Below are 20849 nucleotides of genomic sequence, written 5' to 3' on the forward strand. Positions count from 1 at the left end.
ACAAAAATATGAGCTCCAGCACTGCGCTCACACACACACACACACCCAATACATGGCATCTTAACTGATGGAAACTTCACTCCCATGCACAGTGTGGGCTGTTAGCATGGTCCATTTCCTGCCAGGTCTGAACCAGCTGAGCCAGGGACTCGTGTTCCACTCAGGGGGCCTTCAATCATTCTTACCCTCAATGTAGTGTGGAGAGATGTAGGCCCCAGGGTCTGAAGCAGAGATGGGACGAGGTCTCCCTCTGCTGCTGCCTCTTCATATGTACCCTGGGAAAATTTAGCAGTGCCACCTCCTAAAATGGAAACCCATTTTAAAAAAGGACATAAGCCCTGTAATCCGAATCAGAAGGTAAAACAGTAGGTCACGCTGATCATAAGTGTCTGTGGGGAAAAAAGACTTTTATCTTTATCTATTTTGACAATAATAAGTTTCTGCATATTAAAATGTTTAACATAGAGTCAAAAACATAATTATACATATTCATTTCCTTATGTGTGTAATTAAAAGAATGCAAAAAGATGAAAACTATGCTTAGTTTTGACCAGGTGATATGGTTGATATGATATTGCATGTTTCAAAATGGTAAAATTAATACAGAATCAGATTATACTGTGAAACGCTGGGGACAATGACTGGTTGAATTCACATCCTTAAGTTGCAGCACTATCATATTTTGAGTCATCCAAAAAATCAACATCAACAGTGTCAGTGTGTTCTCCTGACATCCATACTGCAGCCTTGTGAACTTAACTCAAGGGCACCGAGAAATCCATTGCGCCTGCGCAGCTTCATTTTTCCCGGAAGTACCTTCATGCACGTGTAGCATTTCACAACAACCTTGAAAAAACTACAAAACAACTGTCTGTTAGCTTACCCTACCAACACGCCAACAGAAATGCCAGTAACAAGACTGTGGTAAGTATCAAGTACCTTTATTTGCAGCATGTAAACGCGGAGGAAAATATTATTTTGCATCTGTTATTAGCCATTCTGTTAGCTAATACAGCTAAGGTTAGCATGTCTTAGGCGTCCAGCTGTCCTGTATGTTTAATGTAGCTGCTCGCACATATTGTCTTTGTTACTTTTGTACGTTGTCAGTGCGATTTAAGCAGAGAACACTGCTCCCTGGTGTTTTAAATAACGTCACGCACAAGGACATTACCCTCGTTAGCTAGCTATGCTAAAAACAAACCATAAACCATGCGACAACAAACATGCGGCTATCGTAGCTCGGGTGGCTGCAGTGTTCTGTAGATGGAGAAACAACTAAATCTACATTAGCGATGCAACAAGCCGGCAGAATTACATCGCTAATTTGATTTGTGATATTTGGTTTTTAGAGAAACTTAGCTTGACGAATAGGATCCAGTGGAAATTTAACATTGTTGATTGTATCACATTTTGTTTTGCTATGAGAAGCACGCACTTGCAGTACAATAATAGTAGTTTATTACCCATGATATGGTCAGAGGGCCGACTTTTTTGCTTTGTTGTGTCTCTCTGTGTAATGACAATAAAGACATTCATTCATTCATTCATTCATTCATTCATTCATTCCCTGTTGCTAGACTATGGCCATAAGAAATATTGCAGGATGTTTTTGAACGATCAGTATTCTTGTTTCCATTCAGTTACCCTCTTTACCAGTTGGGTAACCCCCAGCTGAGAATCTTCAGACCCAACTGGTTCCTGACTCTGGTGAGACCAGGAAAAGAGCAGCCTCCTGACACTGTCCAGTTCCGCATTCCAATGGAGTAAGTCTTTGCCTATAAATGTCACTGTAATTTAAACTAAAGGAAAAGCAAAGGTGCACTACAATGCTATACTAGTATCTATGTTTTATCATGTTGTTAGCTAGTTCCATTCTGGCTGTGTTAACAGTAGAGTGTGTGGTGGGGGTCACCACAAAGTAATGTGCTTGAGTTAAATTCAACCTTATTTTTATTACGGGTACCTAAATAATTAAGTAAACTGTGCAAAGGACTGAAGGCCTATGCTTTTGTCTAATTTATTACACCATCTTCAGGTAAATTGATTGTACTACATGTAATTTAACCAAACGTGATCGCTCCTTTTTTTTACCAATAGACACGCATAGATGAAAAGATTGTTTTTAGATCTTAGCAGTCAGTGTCTAAAAATCAAGGTGGCCTGTTATTATATGTTTGTGACACGAGTAAAACAATAACAGTGTGTTTGCCACAGTTAGTGCATTTTGTTTGTTATATAATCCACTTCAGTACTAAGACAATCGTAATGTGGGTGAATTGGAGATTGACTAATCCCATTTCTCATTAGAATTCGACTGTTCCGTTAATGCCTTAATGTGCTTTGCAAACCACCACTATCAGCCTCTGGTCACATCTGTCCTAAAGTTCTAACATGCAGTTTTTCAGATCAGATTGTCAATATTTTTGCCTACTAATCTAAAGCTGACACTGTCCATTGAAAGTAAACCATTTCTAAATTAGATCTGATCTATACTAATTTAAACTCCAGTACAATGTTAGGATTTTTTTTTCTTTGTGCAGCCCTAAAGTATATATACTTTGTAATGTACTGTATATATACAGTACATTAGGTCCTTTCAAGAGTGTAACCTCATGTGAATTGAAGCTTGTGGATTGATCCAATTGAGAAATTGTAGACTTGGATCTGCCACAAATGTCTCACCTACCGTACTTGTACATAATGTACTATTTTCTTGTACAAGGTTTTTCAGAGCACCTCATTTTTTCAGCAGGATGTTTTTTTTATCACATGAACCGTAACCTTGAGGACTAATAACACCCCAGTGACCATCTAACCCTCTTGCAAAATTTACAGTGTTTCCTCAGAAAAAATACAAAAGAAGCTTTTGCCTTGCACCGGCTGTAAATTAATTCTATAGAAAACTCAGTCAAACCTGTGATACAATGAACATGTGTTTCACGTTTCAGGCTGCAATAATTTGTTTTTACTGGCACTGCACCAGCCACGCTAGACAAAATGGTATGTACCTAGAGTTGGGCATTGTGTCCACCAGGTGGTGTGACAACATCAAGAACAGAAACAGAGGCATCAGTCCTTAACAGTGTAGACAGTTTGTACCACTTTATGGCTGCCTTTAATGAGGTTAGTTGCAATGATGACTTGCAAAAAGGCTGTCATTGGGTGTATGTGGGAAGGAAGGTCCAAAAAGGCTTTTGTGCGCCTCTGTAGTGGAAGTTCATGTTAAGTTAAAGATGGCAAGATGTCAAGAATTAGTCATCCAGCCTTACTCTCTTCACAGAAAATAAAATGTTCTTGATCGTTCTCCAAAACTCTTCTATCTAATGGAGTGATCCACTTAACTGCCTGCCAAATTTTGCAAACAAATGATCCTAATGCTTGAAAGTCTCAGTTTGATGATTTAAAACAATACATATTCTGTCATAAATTACATCAGGAGGTCCTTACCAGTCAACACTTAAAAGTGATGAGCTGATTTTGTCTACTTCGGCAAGCCAAGGTCAGTGAGGTTAGCGGCACTCCTCAGGCGAAGAGGGGCCCTTAGCCCACACTGGGGAGAAAAATTGAAGTTTGAGGCAGATCATCTATGTGTCTCTGGTGGGGTTTAGACCATAATCTGTTCATCCAGGTGCCTGGCCTCCCACTCTGATTCTTGCCTCTTGTCTGCCAAACTCCTAGGGTGCTTATATAATTGTGAGTAGTATGTGTGTGTGTGCGCATGTGTGTGTGCACGCATATGCACGCGCATGTTTGTCAGTGGGTGAGTCAGATTGTGAGAATGGTGTGTGTCCTTGTGTATATATGCACAAAAGTGGGTAAATGCAGGGTGCGTGTGTTTATAAGGGTGTGTATGGCTTTTTTCTTTCTTGCAGTCTTTGATGCCTGTGAGAGGTGTGTAGCTGATTGATACGCTGCTGGGGCCTCTAGTGTGTCCTTGAAGCACTTGTTATCTTTTTGCTTTTCACACAAACAGTGTAGTAAATGGACACACATAGGGCGACAATGACACAATCCAAATATCACTCCCACTCCCAGCTTATTGATAAGTCTGACTCATTGTGGCAGTGAAAGCTGTTGTAGTTATGATTCTTGATGGTAGGTGGTGTGAGCGTGGGTAAATTGTAGAGCTGAGCAGATGTTAATGAGAAGTGGTAATGTTGACGTTCTCAAAGCAATAACACAAGGTGGCCTTTATCTCCATCCATAGCTGTTTGTCTAGCCTTTTTCTAGTTTTCCTACTTGTTTGTGATATCACCCATAAGCATCTGTGCATGTCTTTCTCTGTCCATTCCCTCTGTCCGACCTTGGGCTCAGCTGTTTATTGTGCTTTTCTTAAACGCTTTGCTATGTGTCCAAAACCAATCCCTCTTTGGCACTTGTTGTTTGAGACACCTGGGCTGTGTTCCCTCGTAATTCTCCTTCTGCCTGCTAGAGGGAAGTATTTGTTTGTCTTTTTGATTGTTCTCAAACCCTTTGTGCTATGTAAGTATTTCCTCTCTGCTCTAGAACATCATCAAATTTCTAGGTTTACACCCACGCACACCTCTTTTACCTCACCTCACCTGGCATGGCTAGAGGCCAGTGCAGACAAACACACACACAAAGAAAAGAACACAGCATTGAAATTTGTATTCAGTTTAGTACTCAGTCACATTTCATGCTATGCAGACTAATAACTATGAAACCAGACCATGCTGTGGTTTCACACTGTAATCAGACTTGAACTGACCCTGTTACACAGCAGCTCACAGTATCTTTCCAGTCTTGACAACTGTTTAGTACCTGTTGGATTAACCGCTGTTATGATAGCCATGGCAGCGCTCCCTGTATCTGTCACCTGCTCCACAATAAACATATGTTGAAACTGGATATTTTTTTATACAATAGTTAATATCACGAAGCCATTTAACCAGCTGGGAGATGAGTGTTACTGACTTTACTGACCCATCAATCTGTAATGAGTCTAGTGACTCCCGATGACCTGGTCTTTGATCTATTACTGTTCTATTGTCGAACCTGACCCTGAACAATAAATGTAATCCTTCACACGCTGCTCTTATGCTCTCAGGTCTCAGGTTCCTCAATGGCTTTCCCTCTAAACAAAGTCTGCTATTATGATCTTGATACTTAGTGTTGAGCAACTTCTCTGTGTGTATTGTCTATGTAGATGGGAGGGTTAAAGAAGAGAGTGTGCATATTTCAACCCAAACCTGACAATGGGCAGGCTGACAATGAGGAGCGGCTTTCTTTTGCCTTTCATCTGCGCAGAAAACAACTCTCCTGTTTCATTCTCACCACCAAGCCACTCTGACACAATGTACTTTGATCTCATCTGTGTGCGTGTACTGTATGTGTGTGTACTGTATGAGGACTGCTTTGTACCCTTAAAGTTTACATTAGTGTGTGCATAGGTTATACATAAAGTCTTATTAAAACATGCAACACTACATGTCAAAAGCAACTGACTGATATGAGGGTGCATCTGCTCTTGCCCTGTCTGTCACTCAGTGATGGGAAATCTTGGTATTTGTCCCCATGTTTAGCATGTTCTGTCAAGAAAGTGACTAATTAATATTTGTCTCACTTTAAATGGGGGTTTGCAGTCACCATGATTGGTTGATTGATTGCCTTTTTTTAAGGTAATAAGAGGTAACTTGCTGGAGTCTTGAAGCGATTAGATTCCTGGAATCCTCCATCTCCTCAATGTCTTCTTTTCCAGTCTCTGGCTAGTCTCATAGTTAATCTGCAAACCAAGAAAGGCACTATAAAAAGCCCCCAAAGTAGATGCAAACCATTTTCTATCAAACAAGGAGCCACATTAAAAGCCTTCCAGTGGTTTGCCAAGTCAACTCGCTAAAATAAGCAACCTTTCTAAGAAGGATTCATGGTAGCCACAAGAAGTACCATGGTCACTGAATCATCCCTATTCAAAGTAACGTTAATCTGTAAGCAAGGAATACATGACAAGGATTCTCCATTTTGTTGCATCAATTGTTATTATAGCGACGACAAATTTACAATGACTGGCATGGAATTCTGTTTACACAGCGGAGTGCTCACGTTTTTGTAGAAAAAAATTGAAACACTGTGATGATTTAAACCGAAAAAATGAAGCCACCAGAACAATATACGTTCTTTTTTTTTTGTTTTACATTAATTTGGTTGTTCTCATTTCTGTTGCTAAACTAATTATTTTGTAGCTAATTGGGGTTTGCGTTCCCCGTCTGTGTAAGTAGGTCACTTCAGGTCAAACTCTGTAAGCTGATGTTTTGTACATGCACACATTTGAGATTTTGAGACTGAAACCTGTCATTCAAAGTAGGCACAGCATGAATTGTTCATAGGTCTTTATGTAATTTATTTATTATTATGTTTTGAGTTGTCATGAATGGGGTAGTTCAGAGACCAAAGCCACTTTTTTATCCTAAATTCAATTTCTGCTTTAATTTAACATATTCAAAAAATTCTGCAGTCAGTTTACATATATATATTTGTATTATTTCTTTAATAGATCATTATTATAAGATCATTCTGACCAATCTGGTAGATCCAGCATATCCAGCATATTAATAGATCAGGTGCATGCAGTAGTCCATGTGAACAGATTTTTTGTCAAAGCTGTGTCTGTCCTGTCTTGCACTTTTCCATTTGTGCCCTTTTACCCAGTTCTCTCATATGCTTTTGGAGCACAGGTGTAAGTGGACTGCCTTTAACTACTGGAACTGATATGCATAGTTTTCCTGGCTTAGTGTGAGTCAGTCCACAATTAAGAACAAGAGATATCCAGGAGCATGTGGAGTCCTTGTAGGGGAGGGTTACATTTGAAAGCAGCAGACAGAGGTGTTTGGGTTAACGTGCAGATTGACGAATCTGCTGTATTGTCACACTCAACTATGTCACAGCAGTGCACAACAAAGGCATCCTGTCTTTCGTCAAACACCACTTGATAGTACATGAGGTTTTACACTTCGCCCTGAACAATGCAATATAACGTTTGAAATTGTGTTCTGACAATGAAACCAGTGTGCCTGCTTTTAACCTGCTTGGCAACAACAGACCATAATTGAACCTAATCCATCGTCTGCGTCATCTGATGCCCTTCTAGGTTTTGTGTTTGGAGTTCTTTCATGATCTTGGCCAAGGAATCTTTGTAGCATGTGTGTTTGCGTATAAATATATACCAGTTGCTGAGGAACTATGCCCTTAGCCTTAGCAGTTGCTGGAGACATGTTTTAATTCTTCCTGAGAGGCAGAAGTGTGAAAGGTTAGCTTGTGGAGTCAGATGGGTGTTTATACTGGGATGATGATCAGATGCTGCCTGCATCACTGTTGGAGACACCACGCCCTTTGTCTAAGTTTAGCCTTGTTTATGTACACACTTAACTTGACATTTTCTCCTTAGCTTTCTGCCCAAGGCATTCTCTCAGACTAGATTGTAGTTTGTAGCTCAGATGGGACTCATGTATTGACTGAAAAAAGAGCTATGTAATAGAATGCCTGCACATGTATTTATGAGTGTTTGTGTTCTAGTACTATGTGTCATGACCCTCTGAAACAAAATCTGTGAAGTGCAAAACTATTGCCATGAATTGGTTATATCTATCTAGCAATGACATACAAAGGGCAGTAAACAAACAGGAAAGAAAACAAAAACATAATGTATGTTTTTTTGTCTTCAAAATGTCACCATTTTAAAGTGTACCAAGCATCTCACAGTTTTTCAGTTGTGGCTCAAGTGTCCCCATATAATCCCTGCCTGAAGCAATGTTGCGATCAGGGCTTTGTTGAGAGCACCCAGCTAACTACATGTTTTTCTTGTCAATGAAGATGGTGTTTCATGTTTCAGGGGTGTTATTATGCTGCATCTGTAATATTGGTATTGTTAGCTGAATAAAAATCGGCTTGCAGAAATGTAGACATCAACTTGCAAAGAGTGTCCACATCGCCTCCAACAATGTAGTACCCTAGAGGGCTTTAGCAAACTGCCTTCAGTCTGCCATTTTCTGCCAATCACTGGTTGTAATTTAAGTTTGAGCAGCTTGACTTGTCTGGTACATGGTATTAAGATCATTTCTGAGCAGGGTATTCTAGTCTGTAGATAGGCATACCAACATCCAACAGCTTTTGTAGTTGATGGACATTGTTCTATCAGTAGTGAGCCAATGTAACATATGTTGCTGTTAGGCCAATCTAAAGAAAAAATAAGTTTAAGATCTTCTTTTATTCATGTATAGCTTGGGAACAATGTGCCTGATGATCTGCTGGATGTGCTCTATGATCTCTACCTGTTGCACCACAGCTCTTTTTACATTTGCATTAACTGTCTAGAAAACCGAGTGTAAGTGCACTTGGTAGAGAAGCTAGTTTTCTCTCCTTTGCAGTAGTGGACACTCCTAGAGCATGATACTGGGAAGGGAAAATGATGAATGAGTCCATTTGTAAGCACGGGATGAGACTCAACAAGACTCTTGCTCTCTGTTCAGAAATAACCGGCCAGTCCATCTTCCTAACACATTTTAGAGAAACCTTAAACTTTGACAAATTAAAAACAATATTCATAGATTTTAGAAGTTAAACCTTTAGTTTTTATGGTTTTACTTCTCATTTTTTTAGCTATTTCTACCTTTATTATATATACATATGTATACATACATATTAACATAGAATATATAATATAATATAATATATACAAAAATATATATATGAATGTCTTTTGCTGAGTAACAGACATTGCTGTGCTTAGGCATGCCTCATATACTGTCTCTTTGTTTGTGGTGGCTGGATAATTGGAGAGGTAAAAGCAGCTGGGATTTCGCAAATGTTCTCCTCATTAATCAGGATCAGCGTTCCCTTTGCTAATGATCCAGAGGAGACCTCACAGTCCCCAAGCCACTTTCCTCTCTTCCAGTTCCCCACCCCTGCTTTCTAGGAAAACCCGACTCTCAGCGCAATCACTCTTTCTTCCTCTCTTGATCTCAAGTACCCCTGGTCACTCCGCTCCGTTTCACTGGCCTCTGGCACACTCACAAACACACACACACACACTGTGAGATGGGGGTTATGGGGGAGGCGGGTGCAAATGGAGCAGAAAGGTGCATCTGCATGCCACAGGAAACACGTCGCTTTCCCTTTGACTTGGTAGAGGGAGGAAAATAAGTTTAAAACAGACCTTAGGATCCTTTACACCTCTCTTTGCACAGGAATGCAGAAACCCCGCCATACTGACACTACTACTGGTCCTGGAGCACGATTGAGATGCAGAATTCAGTGAAAGCTTGTCTCCTGAAACTTGAGGCAGCCGCCTAAAGTTTCTGTTTCGTAGAGAGCTATCATATACAAGAAACCACTTCAAACCATCCTGGTTTGTGTAGCAGTGAAAATATGTGGAAATACTTAGTCAAGTATTATAAATGTTAAGCTTACCTCTCTCAGTTCAGCTTAGCAGGTCAAATAGAAGTGCTCTAGTACATCAGTGTTAGCTTTGCCAACCTTTAGCCTATTATAGAGGAAAAGGCAATTGTTTGTACAGCATGGAAACATGTATTACATCACTCTTAGGTACAAAGAGTCTTTGTTCACAGATTTTCTCATGCAAATGTTTGCCTCACCTAATATTGTTACAGCAACTCAATGTTTCGTGCCGTTTCATCTGACAGCAGTGGATGTTACATTATATTGGTCTATCAATGAAACATATGAGGTGATAGAAGATGCCATATCCGAGGCACTCATGTCAGACCACGGCGTCGCTATTAAGCACTTTGTCAGACGCATTTGGGAAATGCTTTCTACCAGGCTAATCCAATTGGCTAGATTGATTAGCAGTTAAAAGCCTTTCTTCCTCTGGTCAGACAAATCTGTTCCAAATGCTGCCCAGTGGGCTAGCTTTAGCTAGGCTGGCCTGCTGGATCAGTTGGTGCCAGGCCCACTTCCTGTGTAGGGTTTCACCAGTTGCGATCGATACTTGCAGACAGCTAATTGGATGAACACTGACGCTCACATTTCGCCTTTCCCCACTTTATGCTCCATTGAGCAGGAGCTGAATATGGGTTTGTACTGGAGTGTCCCATCTGTTACAGTAGATAATGTAACAGTAGAGTTTATGGGAATGCAAGGTGGAAATGGGCACCGTTATTTCTTTGTAGGTGTCAATTAAATGAACGTGGTGTCAAATGTCAGCATGTAACGCTGCAAGTGTTAAAATGCAACCTTGACATCTCCCTTCATGTCTCTATGTCCCCAAACACACTTAACTCCCTCCTTACTGCATGTATGTGCCGATTCTAGAATCATTGCTTAACCACTGTTCTCTTTTCTTTTCTCTGTTGTGAATTTGTTTGGACAGAATGACCAAGTGTGACATAAAGAACTACTTGGAGAAGATCTATAATGTCCCTGTGGGAACAGTCCGTACCAGGATACAGTATGGTGAGTGTCTCCACTGCTTTGCACGAGCACCTTCAGAGAGCTATTAACATTAACAGAACTTGGAGTGGTTGACACTGCCTCATAAAATATCATCATGCCGCTGCCAGGCTTGGTGTTCTTTCTCTCTAAGTTGTTGTTATGTTTGGGCTTAATTGTTATTGGAGCTTTTTGAAACAGATCTGACTGTTCACAGGTCAAATCTGAATCAAGTCCAAAACCTCTGCTTCACATAAAAGATTCATTATTGATATAAAACGCACATTTATATTGTAATTCTCTGTCATTATTTCTGCTTACAGTCCAGCATATTGAGATCAGTACCTAAGGTTAATGTGTGTGTGATAACTCCACCCTCTGGGTGGGATAACTTGCATAAACATGACCTTCTGTATAGTGGTTAGTAGAGGGTTTCAAGGGTAGAGGGTGTTTTATTGGTCACATCAAAGTAAATGCAGTGTCATTGTGCATTTAAGATTAAAATAACATTGCCAACAGAAAGACTAGTGGTGGAAGCACATTGTTGTGTTTGTAACACCATGAGACATGTACATCTATGTAAAGACATGCAATCCATCAAGTCTGTTGAAACAGAGTGGTGAAATTACTTGATACACAGTATGCGATACCAAGCCACAAACATTTCATTCAAATTAAAATCCTAAAGTTGTACTGCAGCTGTCTGTGGACGCTCTCTTTCATCCAGGTCATGTTATGTTAAATTGATTTTTTTTTTTTTGCCACTCCCCTGAGTGGCTTGCTCAGTTTTGCTGCTATTGTGGTGGGGACTATGTTTTTTATGTGCTTAAGACCTCTGTGGGTGGCTCTTTAGTGAAAGTCTTGTTTGTTAATAGTTGGCTTGTACTGCAGCCGTTGTGAAGACACTGAGCAAATGGTGCTCACTCACTCACACAGACAGATGTGCACACACAACATCATATGAAACTTGTCCTTCAGTGTAATCCACCTGTTGTGCGTATTTTTCTTTAGCTCTGTTGGAAATGCTCATAGATTTAGGCTTAACAACTCCAAAAAAGAGTCATTGCCCGTAGTGTTGAAAATGTCCATTTTCACATTAGAAATTTAAATATTTTCAGACAGGTGCACAAAAATGTTCTCTATAGATATTTTCCCCATTCATGATTACATTTACACAGTTTTCAAAAACACAGGGCCCTTCCTTCACAACAGATATCAGATTGTTGTCTTTGATCAGTTTAGATCAAAATTTAGAAGATCTGTGTGTAATGTAATGCAGGTTTGTCCATCTGCAGTCTATGGACTCCTAGACATGTTCATCTTAATTCTTGTTTGGTCAGTTGGCAGCTCTGTAAGTTTGGTTGTGTTGTGTGGGGTTCACAGAAGTCTAAGAAGAAGAAGAAGTCGTATAAAGTCTTAATTGATTCTGTTTTGGAGACACTCCGTGGTGGTTAGTGGCCTTTAGCAATTTCAGCTTACAATGTAGACGGTCTTCCACTGGCAAGCAGGAGTGGGAGTGTGTTCCAGCGGCTAGTTGCGGTAGTGGTTAGCATGCCTGCGTCCACTTTCCCTTTAACACACACACAGCTGCTTATCTGACAATCTGCTGCAGCAGCACTCCAGCCTCCAGCTGTCCCAGGACACCCCACACTTCCAGCACACAAACGCATACTATTCACTTACAATCTTGCCACTTCATCCACCCCACATTCATCCAAAGCCTAAATCCGTGCTCCTGCCCCCTCATCAAGGACGATGATAGAACCAAAGCCAGTGTTATATCATGGATTTAATCATTCCCCTGGTGTTACATGAGGGAGGAAACAGCTTAAGTTTGCATGAACTGATAAGGAGACTTTCTACAATTTGAGGAATTTGCAAATAATTCATGGCAGAACAGAAGGGGAGGACATTTGGGTGGCTTGAAGCTGGGGAGAAAGACGCTAAACCCACTTGCTGTGCCTCAAGGGCCGAGAGGAGCCCCCTCTACTTCTGGTGGAGAAACTGGAAAGGTGACTGGGAGGGAGGATGAGAGAGGCGCGTAGATTAGCCTAGCCTACAGTGTGGAGAACCAATTAACACTGTTTATTAGGATTGTGTCATTAGAAGCCAAGGGAAAAAGGAAAGCCCCTTGGTGGTGTTGGTGGGAGGAAGGCAGTTAACTTTGGGGGGACAACAGAAAAGAAAGGGTGGCTTAGGGCCCCTGGTTATCCCGAGGTGCGTCAGAGAAGGTATCCCTGTCTGCGTCAGGGGTTCCACTCCATTGGCAGTGTAAAGACTGGAATAGGCTGAGGAGAGTAAGGGGTGCAAACAACCCTTTCTTCCCTCCATGTGCGGCAGGGGTATTTTGGAAGGAGTTGCCATGGTTACCCCTCCGGTCTGGGATTTGTAACGTGATAGCTGGCTGCCAAACCGCAATCTCAAAGTGGGAGAAATTGTGCTTGCGTTTGCGAGTGTTGTATGAAAGTTCTGTCTGTGTGTCTATAAGTGTTACAAAAGGACTACACAAAGTAAGAGGTGTGCAACTGTGTCTGCTTGTCTTACTTTTTTGTTTATGTGGTGACAGATCAGGGTCTTACCTTGCTCTACCAAACGCACACACACATTGGCTCATACACTTTGTTACCTCTGTCTCCCAGCCACACAGGGGCCTCCACTTAGCCATGGTGGGGTGGAGGGGGTGTTTTACAACCCTGCTTAGGGCTTTCCCTGAGCAGTGGGCTGCCTGGCTAGTGATTACTAGCTACACGTACCACACACACATAGACACACACGCACACACAAATGACTCATTACAGTGGAATGTTTCCCTTGTTTTTCAGGTCATAAACTGTTCCCATGGCAATGGCAGTTTTCTCAGAGGGGCTGTTGACTTGACCACCAGGGTCTCATTGAGATCAGAGTCCTCAGGCAGAGACGAACCTTTTGATCCTCCGGTCATCATATTCATCCTAATAGTTTTTGCTGTAAAGATTCACATACCTGCACAAAGTGCCTTTAGGTTTAGTAAAAATGTTTTTTTGATTTATCTGAAGCAAAGCCCCTTGTCTGCCTACTTACACACACACACACTCAGCAGCTCCCTGAGTCCCCTGACTTCCAGACTTGGAGAGGTCTGACAGAAGAGAGGATGATGTCATTATCATCTCCAGCTGGGGAAGAGGTTAACCTGTGTTCCATGGTCAACAAAATCAGGCCTGCCTTACCATACACACAGTCACACATGCATTCTGTCCTTTGTATGTGCACAAAAAGGGAAAAAAACAATATCGGTACTTGTCTGTTATGTGTCTGATATACATTTGTAATAGGTGTTCGGGAAGCCAATGTCAGGATAAGGCTATGGACAATTTACTAATTAACTGCACTGATGAGCCACAGCATCACCTGCCTACTTTTGTGTAGGTCCCCCAGGGATTTTTAGAACAGCTCTGACCTGTCAGGTCATGAACTCAGGGGGTGTTCTGTGGTGACACTAAGATGCTAGCAGCTTTTCCTTTTACCTGTTGGTTGAAGGTGGAGTCTTTGTTCAATGAGCTTGTTAAGATGCATCCATTGGAAGCTCAGTCTGATTAGGATCTGGGGAGTTTGGGGCAGGGTCAGTTCCTTGAGTTGTGTTTCTCTGGGTGCTCCTTCTGCCCTTAGTATTTCAGAGTGTCCTCTAGAAAAATATATGTTTTATAAATATATGTTTTTTTGTTTTCTAACAAGAATAATACATATTGTTCTATTGTTCTATGTGTTTCTCAGGCTCCAACAAGAAGAGGAATCACCTGAATCAGAGGGTTAAGCAACCAGACTATAAAGTAGCCTACGTTCAACTGGTGAGCAGACATAAATACACATACACTCATCCTCCTACTCCCTATCCCTTCTGTTTAGTGTGTTTTGTGAGTAACATTAGCTCACTGACTCCTTTCTGATACACAGTGGGACTTGGAGATGTCACCACAATAACACTCTCTCCCTTCACACCCAGTCCACTATATATATTATTATTTTTTTTAGCCATTTTAGGGTCCTGCATACCTTACATTTTCTGTCAAGGGCTATGTTTGATGTACTGCTTTAGGAGGGTTAGCTAGGCTTGTTTTCTCTCTCTCTCTCTCTCTCTCTCCGGTGTGGTTCACACACTCTGGCTGCCCTATTGAGAAAGCAGCAGCCTGGGTTCTTGAAGGGCCTAAGGGTGTAAGATTCATTTGGTTACATGCCAGACTTATTACAGCAAATATTGAAAAATGGTTATCATCTGGCATAGCTTTTCTCTCTTTATGTATGTGTTGTGCCATGGAATACAGAAAATTGTGTGCACTTAGTGCATGCCTATTTGATGGGACGCTTCTGATGGCAGCATGCTGGATCCAATTCCCTTCACACCTGTGTTTGAGGTGAGCTTTGGGTCAGGAAGCAACCACTCTTTGAAATCACACAAACCTTTCTCCAAAATATCAGAAAAGTCGCTGTTTTAATGTGACTTTGATGCATATTTGGAAAGGAAGGAACCTTTGTTTTGTGCCTGGCGTTTTTGATCTTGCCCAGATAAATCAACAGTGGTGTAGACACTTGTTTACGCCACACCGCCCACTCGACTGGGAGCCATCAATCTTGAAACGGATGAATAATGAAAACTGTCTAAACACGACAATTTGAAAGAGGATACATAATTGAAGCAGCCATTAATCTTTTAAAGGGGAGACTTCCTCTTGTCTGTCACCAACGAAGTGGCTTGTGATTTTGTGTGCATCTGGAATTCCCAGCAGAGTCAGCGGTGATGCTTTGGTCTCACCAGACATGCATAACAATGATAGGTGTGAGGATGCAGAACACACACACCTGTGACACATGTGCATCACTCACGCACGCTACACCCTTGAGGACTACTGTTTTACATGATACTACATGACTGTCATTGCTCTGTAGTTGCAGTCATGTTTCAGGTTTCTCAAGTTGTGCTCATTTAATGGTGAACAGCAGGCAGAAATCATGAGATGCAGGCTCGTTGTGCTTAAAATCACTTGATATAAAACCGAATATCCGGCCCATTTCTCTGGCAGGTTTTGTGAAAAACATGCTCACTCAACTCCCATTTCTACCTCACTCTCTCACACATACTCACACAAACTCACACACAGAGCCCCAGAAAACCCTCCTTTCTTTGCAGCGGTCGGTAGAAAACAAGATTGTTCCTAATTGACTCCACATGTGGGAGAGTGTTCTGTGGGTAGATGCTCACACCGCGGTCCCCCTATTCTACTACCCTCATCCTTCCCTCTCCCTCCTCTCTCCCCTCCATCAGCTAATATTGCAGCATTTGCGCTCTCTTTCTCTCTCATTCCTTACTCTTGGTTTGTGGTCAAGGGGAGGCCTCCCGTTAGCGGGGTTCCGTGACGGCCATTTTCCTCAGGCTTAGGGGGGACCCCAGTATCAGGGGAAGAGATAGTGTCTGCATGTGTGAAATATGCACAGTGTGTGGGAAAGTGTGTATATGTGTGTAAGAGGCTATGAGGGGTGTGCAGGGGAGGTGACTAAGGCCATGATGGAGTCATGCCAGAGCAGGGAGGTCCAGAGACGGGGCAAAGTAATCAGTGGGAGGGGGATAAGGCTGTGTGTATGAGACAAGGTGGTGGTGCTGGTGGTGGGGTGACAAAAACAGCAGCACAAAATGAAAACTGTGCAGTCTATTAGAATGGTTTTAGACCTGACTGCTTTTCAGTAGGACTGGTGTGTTCAGGGTGCTTTGATGTACCGCTAGGCGTAGTTGAGTGCTAATTCTAGCTGCTTTGCTCAGGGTAACACTTGTTTCAGATTTTCGCAGTCAACTCATATTGTTCCATCTATTTGATGCTATAAATGGCAGACGCTGGAAAATCTGATTCTGGATTGCACTTTTTGACCTCTGTTGTAGACATTACTTCATATAGAGTAGGTGTAATTAGATTTCTTGTCTGGTCTACTATATCTCTCTGTAATAACAATTTCCTTAGTTTTTTTAGAAATACTCTGCTATTAACTATCAGGAAAACCTGTAGTATGTTTGCAGCAAATCCTCTTACTAGGCAAGAAGCCTTCTTTGCAGCCTAGCATATTCATAATGCATGTCAGATCCTGTGGTTTACCCTCATTAAATTCTCTTGGCCCATCTCACAGCTTGAGTGTGCTGTGCCACCATTTCCAGTTAAACCTTGCTCTTATTTGAAACCTTTGTAAACACATGCTGGTGCTTTTCATGAAAGAGAAAGCACTCAGCTTCTCAAATTATAGTCATTTTTCAGTGTTTTCAGTCATTGTGCTGCAACATTGTTGTCAGTCAAACATTTACGATAAAGGACTCTCTGCCTGGCATGTAAATGAAAAGGTTGTGGTAAGTTTTTTTGTGTAAGAAGAGTTATTTTCTCTCTTTGGAGTGGCAGCTCGTTTGCAGGCTGGCTGGTGCCTGCTACTGCACTTCAGTGGGCTGAATGCTCCGAGTGCATGTTGAAAGCTTGTGGAGGGTGGTGCTGAGAATATATGAATGGGATATCAGGCCAGTCAGCATTTCAGCTGACTGGCCTGATATCTATCTATATGTTTTTACTGCTGTGTCACGTTGTGTATTACAAACAAATTAAAACACAGCAAGTAAGAGAAGCACATGATTCAAAAATGTAAATGTCAGTGAGGGCAGCTAGCCTCTATTGCATGTTTGACGACCATTCACCCCTTTCACCCAGTTTATTCGAGGCGTAACTGTTGCATTCATTTTGTGCTTTGCTTTTATGTTGTGTAAGCGGCAGAAGAGCACTGCATCTTTTTGTGTTGCTGGACTGATAGCAGAGGCCGTTACAGCTTTAAATTGACTGCTGTCTTGACTGATGAACAGTCAAGACAACATGAACATCAACATGTTCTTCAGAATCTTCACAATGGTGATTTAGTCTTTCATGTTTCTCTATCGTTATAATAACCACAATAGAAGGCTATATTTGTCTTGTGTCACAATCAGGCATGCAATAATTAAATGCAAAATCTAGTTAAATGCTAGTTGCCTGTCTGTATACACCTAATGAAAGTCATATAGGGGTCTGGGAGCATTGTTGTAAGTCCATCTTTTAAATGGTGAGTTATTGTGTAAATCCCCATCTGATTTTAACTGTAGACAAAAGCTCACTCCATACAAAGGAGAAAAGAAACAGCGAAAGCAGACGAGTGAAAACTCTGCTGCAGAAGGAGGAGCAGGCACACAGATGGTCCAAGGTGTTATCACGACGTTAACCTTTAGTTGCCACGAAATGAGCAAGTTTGTTTACACATAAACTAGTGATGTCACCAATTTGGTTGTAGTCACAACAGAGTTCCCCCCAATTTAGGATATCTTAATTGTACATACTCTTTCCTGTCAGAAAAACATATTTTAGATGTCATAAGTTGCTCTGAATTAATACCTTTAAGTAATAATTGTCTGTGATATGTTTACATATTAATTAAATAAAATCAGTTGTTTCAGCCACTAAAAGCACTAAGCTTTGGTCATTGAGAGCAGTGCAGATGCATCAGTTTCACTCTGCCTCAAAGCAATGTCCTGACCACAGAACAAAACAGGGTATCGGGTTGGACCAACACTTGTAGAGTAAGTGGCAGCTTCGTTCAAATTGCTCATTTCCCATGTTCCTCTCAGTCACTCTCTCCACACCCGCTTACTCCACAGACAAGAAGTGAAAGCAAGGGAGACAAACAGAGTAAGACATTGAATGGCAAACATGGAGGAGTGGTGACACAGCTGAAGAGGGAAGGAGAAAATGAGAGAAAAACAGCTGAATTCAGAGTGATTATGAGAGGAAAGCTGTGGCCAAATGAGGCTTTCTTCTCTGTTTGACTGACACTAGATGGCAACGTTTTGCTGTATAGCTCCTCTCACTAGTCTCTCTTCATCTCCGATTTGTTATTGAATCCTCATTGCTTAACCATCGACACTCTAGGGTTGTGTGCCACTGTGTGTATCTGGCTAAGCTAAAGGGTGGTGATGGAGAGGGGTACAGGATGGGGGTTTCAAATCCCCATGACCCCACCACCACCCCCTCCCCTGCTATTCCTGTTTTCCACTCAGACCGAAGTCCGGCTTTATAAAGCTAGAGGTGCTGAATCAGGCAGTCAGGCTGAGGGGGAAATCTTGCTTATCTGTGTGGAATTTTATTATTTTAAACTATTTGGATCATGATGGCTTCTGCTCTCCTTCCCTCCCTCTTCCTCCTTTTCACCTTGTCACGCAAACACAGGCTTTCCTCACACAGCCTTGCCTGTCTGCCGCTTTGCTTCCTTCCCTTCCCTGTGCTGCCTCACCCTTGCTTATCACACCAATTAACATTTTTAACTTCTGCCACTTTTCCCCCAGTGCTCTCTTCTCCTCTGTGTCTCACTCATTTTTCTCTTTCACTTAGGGCTGAATGATTTATCATAGGAAAATTGCAATTAACTTCATACCCTAGTAATTTATTTTTCTCCCATATGGCTTAGATTGTTTTAACTAGTCAGGCCCTTTGTATTGTAAATCCTAATCAAATTCAATGCATGCACATCAGTCAATATAAGTGGAGAAATGGACAATGGAGCTGCTGTAAAGAAGTTCCAGTTACCTGGACCTAAATTCTTATGGTAATTATTAGTCTAAAGATAATTCACAGACAGCCAGAGTTATCCTATTTACATAACTCTAAAATAATCTCATCTGTTTACTTTAATAAACTTCAAGACAAGGGTAATATTAAAACAAAACACACTATTTCTCTGCCCTGAGGTGCTGTGGTTTATCATGACCTCATACCAGAGGCTAAAGGCAAAATGTCAGTTCTTCACTTAGGATCCACATATTTTCTTGGATTAGTGAATTGAAGAATGTTGTCTCAGAAAGCAAACAAACACAATTTTCTGCACGTTGAGTTTCCAGTCTTCCTGGAAAACCTGGAAAACCTTTTAATTGTTAGTTCTGGTAAATATTGTGCCTGGAAAACACATAAATTGTATAAAAGAAACAGTATGTTGGAAGAACTACAGTGTTTTAAACAAATATTATATTTATCATTGTGGAAAATATATTTTTTCCTCTTCTTTTGCTTCCTTTGCTGGTCTGTCAGTTCTCCATCTGACAGCTTAAATTAGGGCTGTGTTCAACGACCAGATTAAGTCAAAATAGCAAAACTGAGAATGTATGGGTAGACGTTAGTCATATATTGAGGTGCTCTGAATGTCACACAACGTTGTGGATTTTTGAAGGCACTCCAGATAATAGCAGACTCATGAAGACAGCATGGTATTGCTAAAAAAAGAAAGAATATAACTAGTCAACCAAGAAATGAAAGAGAATTGATGGCTTACGTGCAAACATTTGTAACTGTTGGTAAGTTTTACCTTTTGGCATATTTAGCACCTTTATGGTTTTCATAGACTGCATGGAGTGGGGTGGTTTGAGCCTGTGGGTAAATTAAGCCAACCCCTTGTTTCCCTGGAAGCATAAACAAAAATTTAAGTAATAACTGACTCGATTACCACACTCTACCCTATATATCAAGCAAGGAAAGATTCAATCTAATTAAAAATGAATTCTAGCTTTATTCATTATTTTTGTGTTGTCAGAGAATTCTTTTTGATCACTTGCAGGGGCAATTTCAAATTCAAATAAGATTAGAGAAGAAGTGATTTTATTTAAGAATGAAAGTAAGGAATGTTACAATAGCTCTTAGAAAAGTTCATGTTTTTTTTCATGTTTTTTTTCCCTTTATCCAGAGTCATGCAGCTTCCTTTTACTTATGTATCTGTCAGCATTCTAGGCGTATAAATCTTCAGAGGAAAGGAATGGACTGATACACTAATTAGTGTGTGCATATATATGTCTGCATGTGTGCACACGCATGCACGTATGCTCATGGTGAGCCTAATAAAAAGAGAAGCTTTTCCTGGCAATCAAGCTTCTCTGAAAGGCCCCCCATCTCCCTATGTGTCTCCTGATTTGGAAAATTCACTCCTAAGTAAAATCTTGTGTGTGTGGCTGTGTGTATGTGTAGGTTTCATAAGAGCTCAGTGGAGAGAGAACATGAATTATAGAGAACAGAGCAGGGTCTTAACCATCCGGTTTGGATTCTCACACGCAAACCTTTTTTTGAATGGCTTCAGTGGAAGCTCAGTGTTGTTTATTTTAACGCCTTTGATTCTTCACATCTAACTCAGCTCAGGTGTTACATGCCTAAATGACAGTACTGCGCTGTAGATGTATTTTCTTGACAAATTGATTTTTATCAAGAAAAACCAAATGAAGGACAAATGACTTAAAATAGTACACAATTTCTTTGTTACAACTGAATGGCAGTCTTCTGTCTGATTTTTGATTGATTCTTTCTTTATCTCCCTTTGCAGCATCTTTTCTGCTCACCCTCACTTCCTCCAGTTTCTCTTTATTTAGATAACCATGGCAACAC

At 41.1% G+C, this 20849-nt stretch overlaps 1 protein-coding gene across 1 annotated transcript in view; it reads left to right on the forward strand.

The window, feature by feature from the left end:
• Positions 1-791: 791 nt before the first annotated feature.
• Positions 792-20849, forward strand: part of mrpl23 (mitochondrial ribosomal protein L23) — a 31027-nt gene continuing 10969 nt past the window's right edge. Inside the window, exons 1-4 of the mRNA XM_028408053.1 lie at positions 792-924; positions 1641-1763; positions 10346-10428; positions 14155-14228. Of these exons, the coding sequence (XP_028263854.1) occupies positions 905-924; positions 1641-1763; positions 10346-10428; positions 14155-14228 (300 nt within the window). The 5' untranslated portion in view covers positions 792-904. The remainder of the gene's footprint in view (positions 925-1640; positions 1764-10345; positions 10429-14154; positions 14229-20849) is intronic.

Source organism: Parambassis ranga, chromosome 6 (assembly GCF_900634625.1).
Source record: "Parambassis ranga chromosome 6, fParRan2.1, whole genome shotgun sequence".
NCBI lineage: Eukaryota > Metazoa > Chordata > Actinopteri > Ambassidae > Parambassis > Parambassis ranga.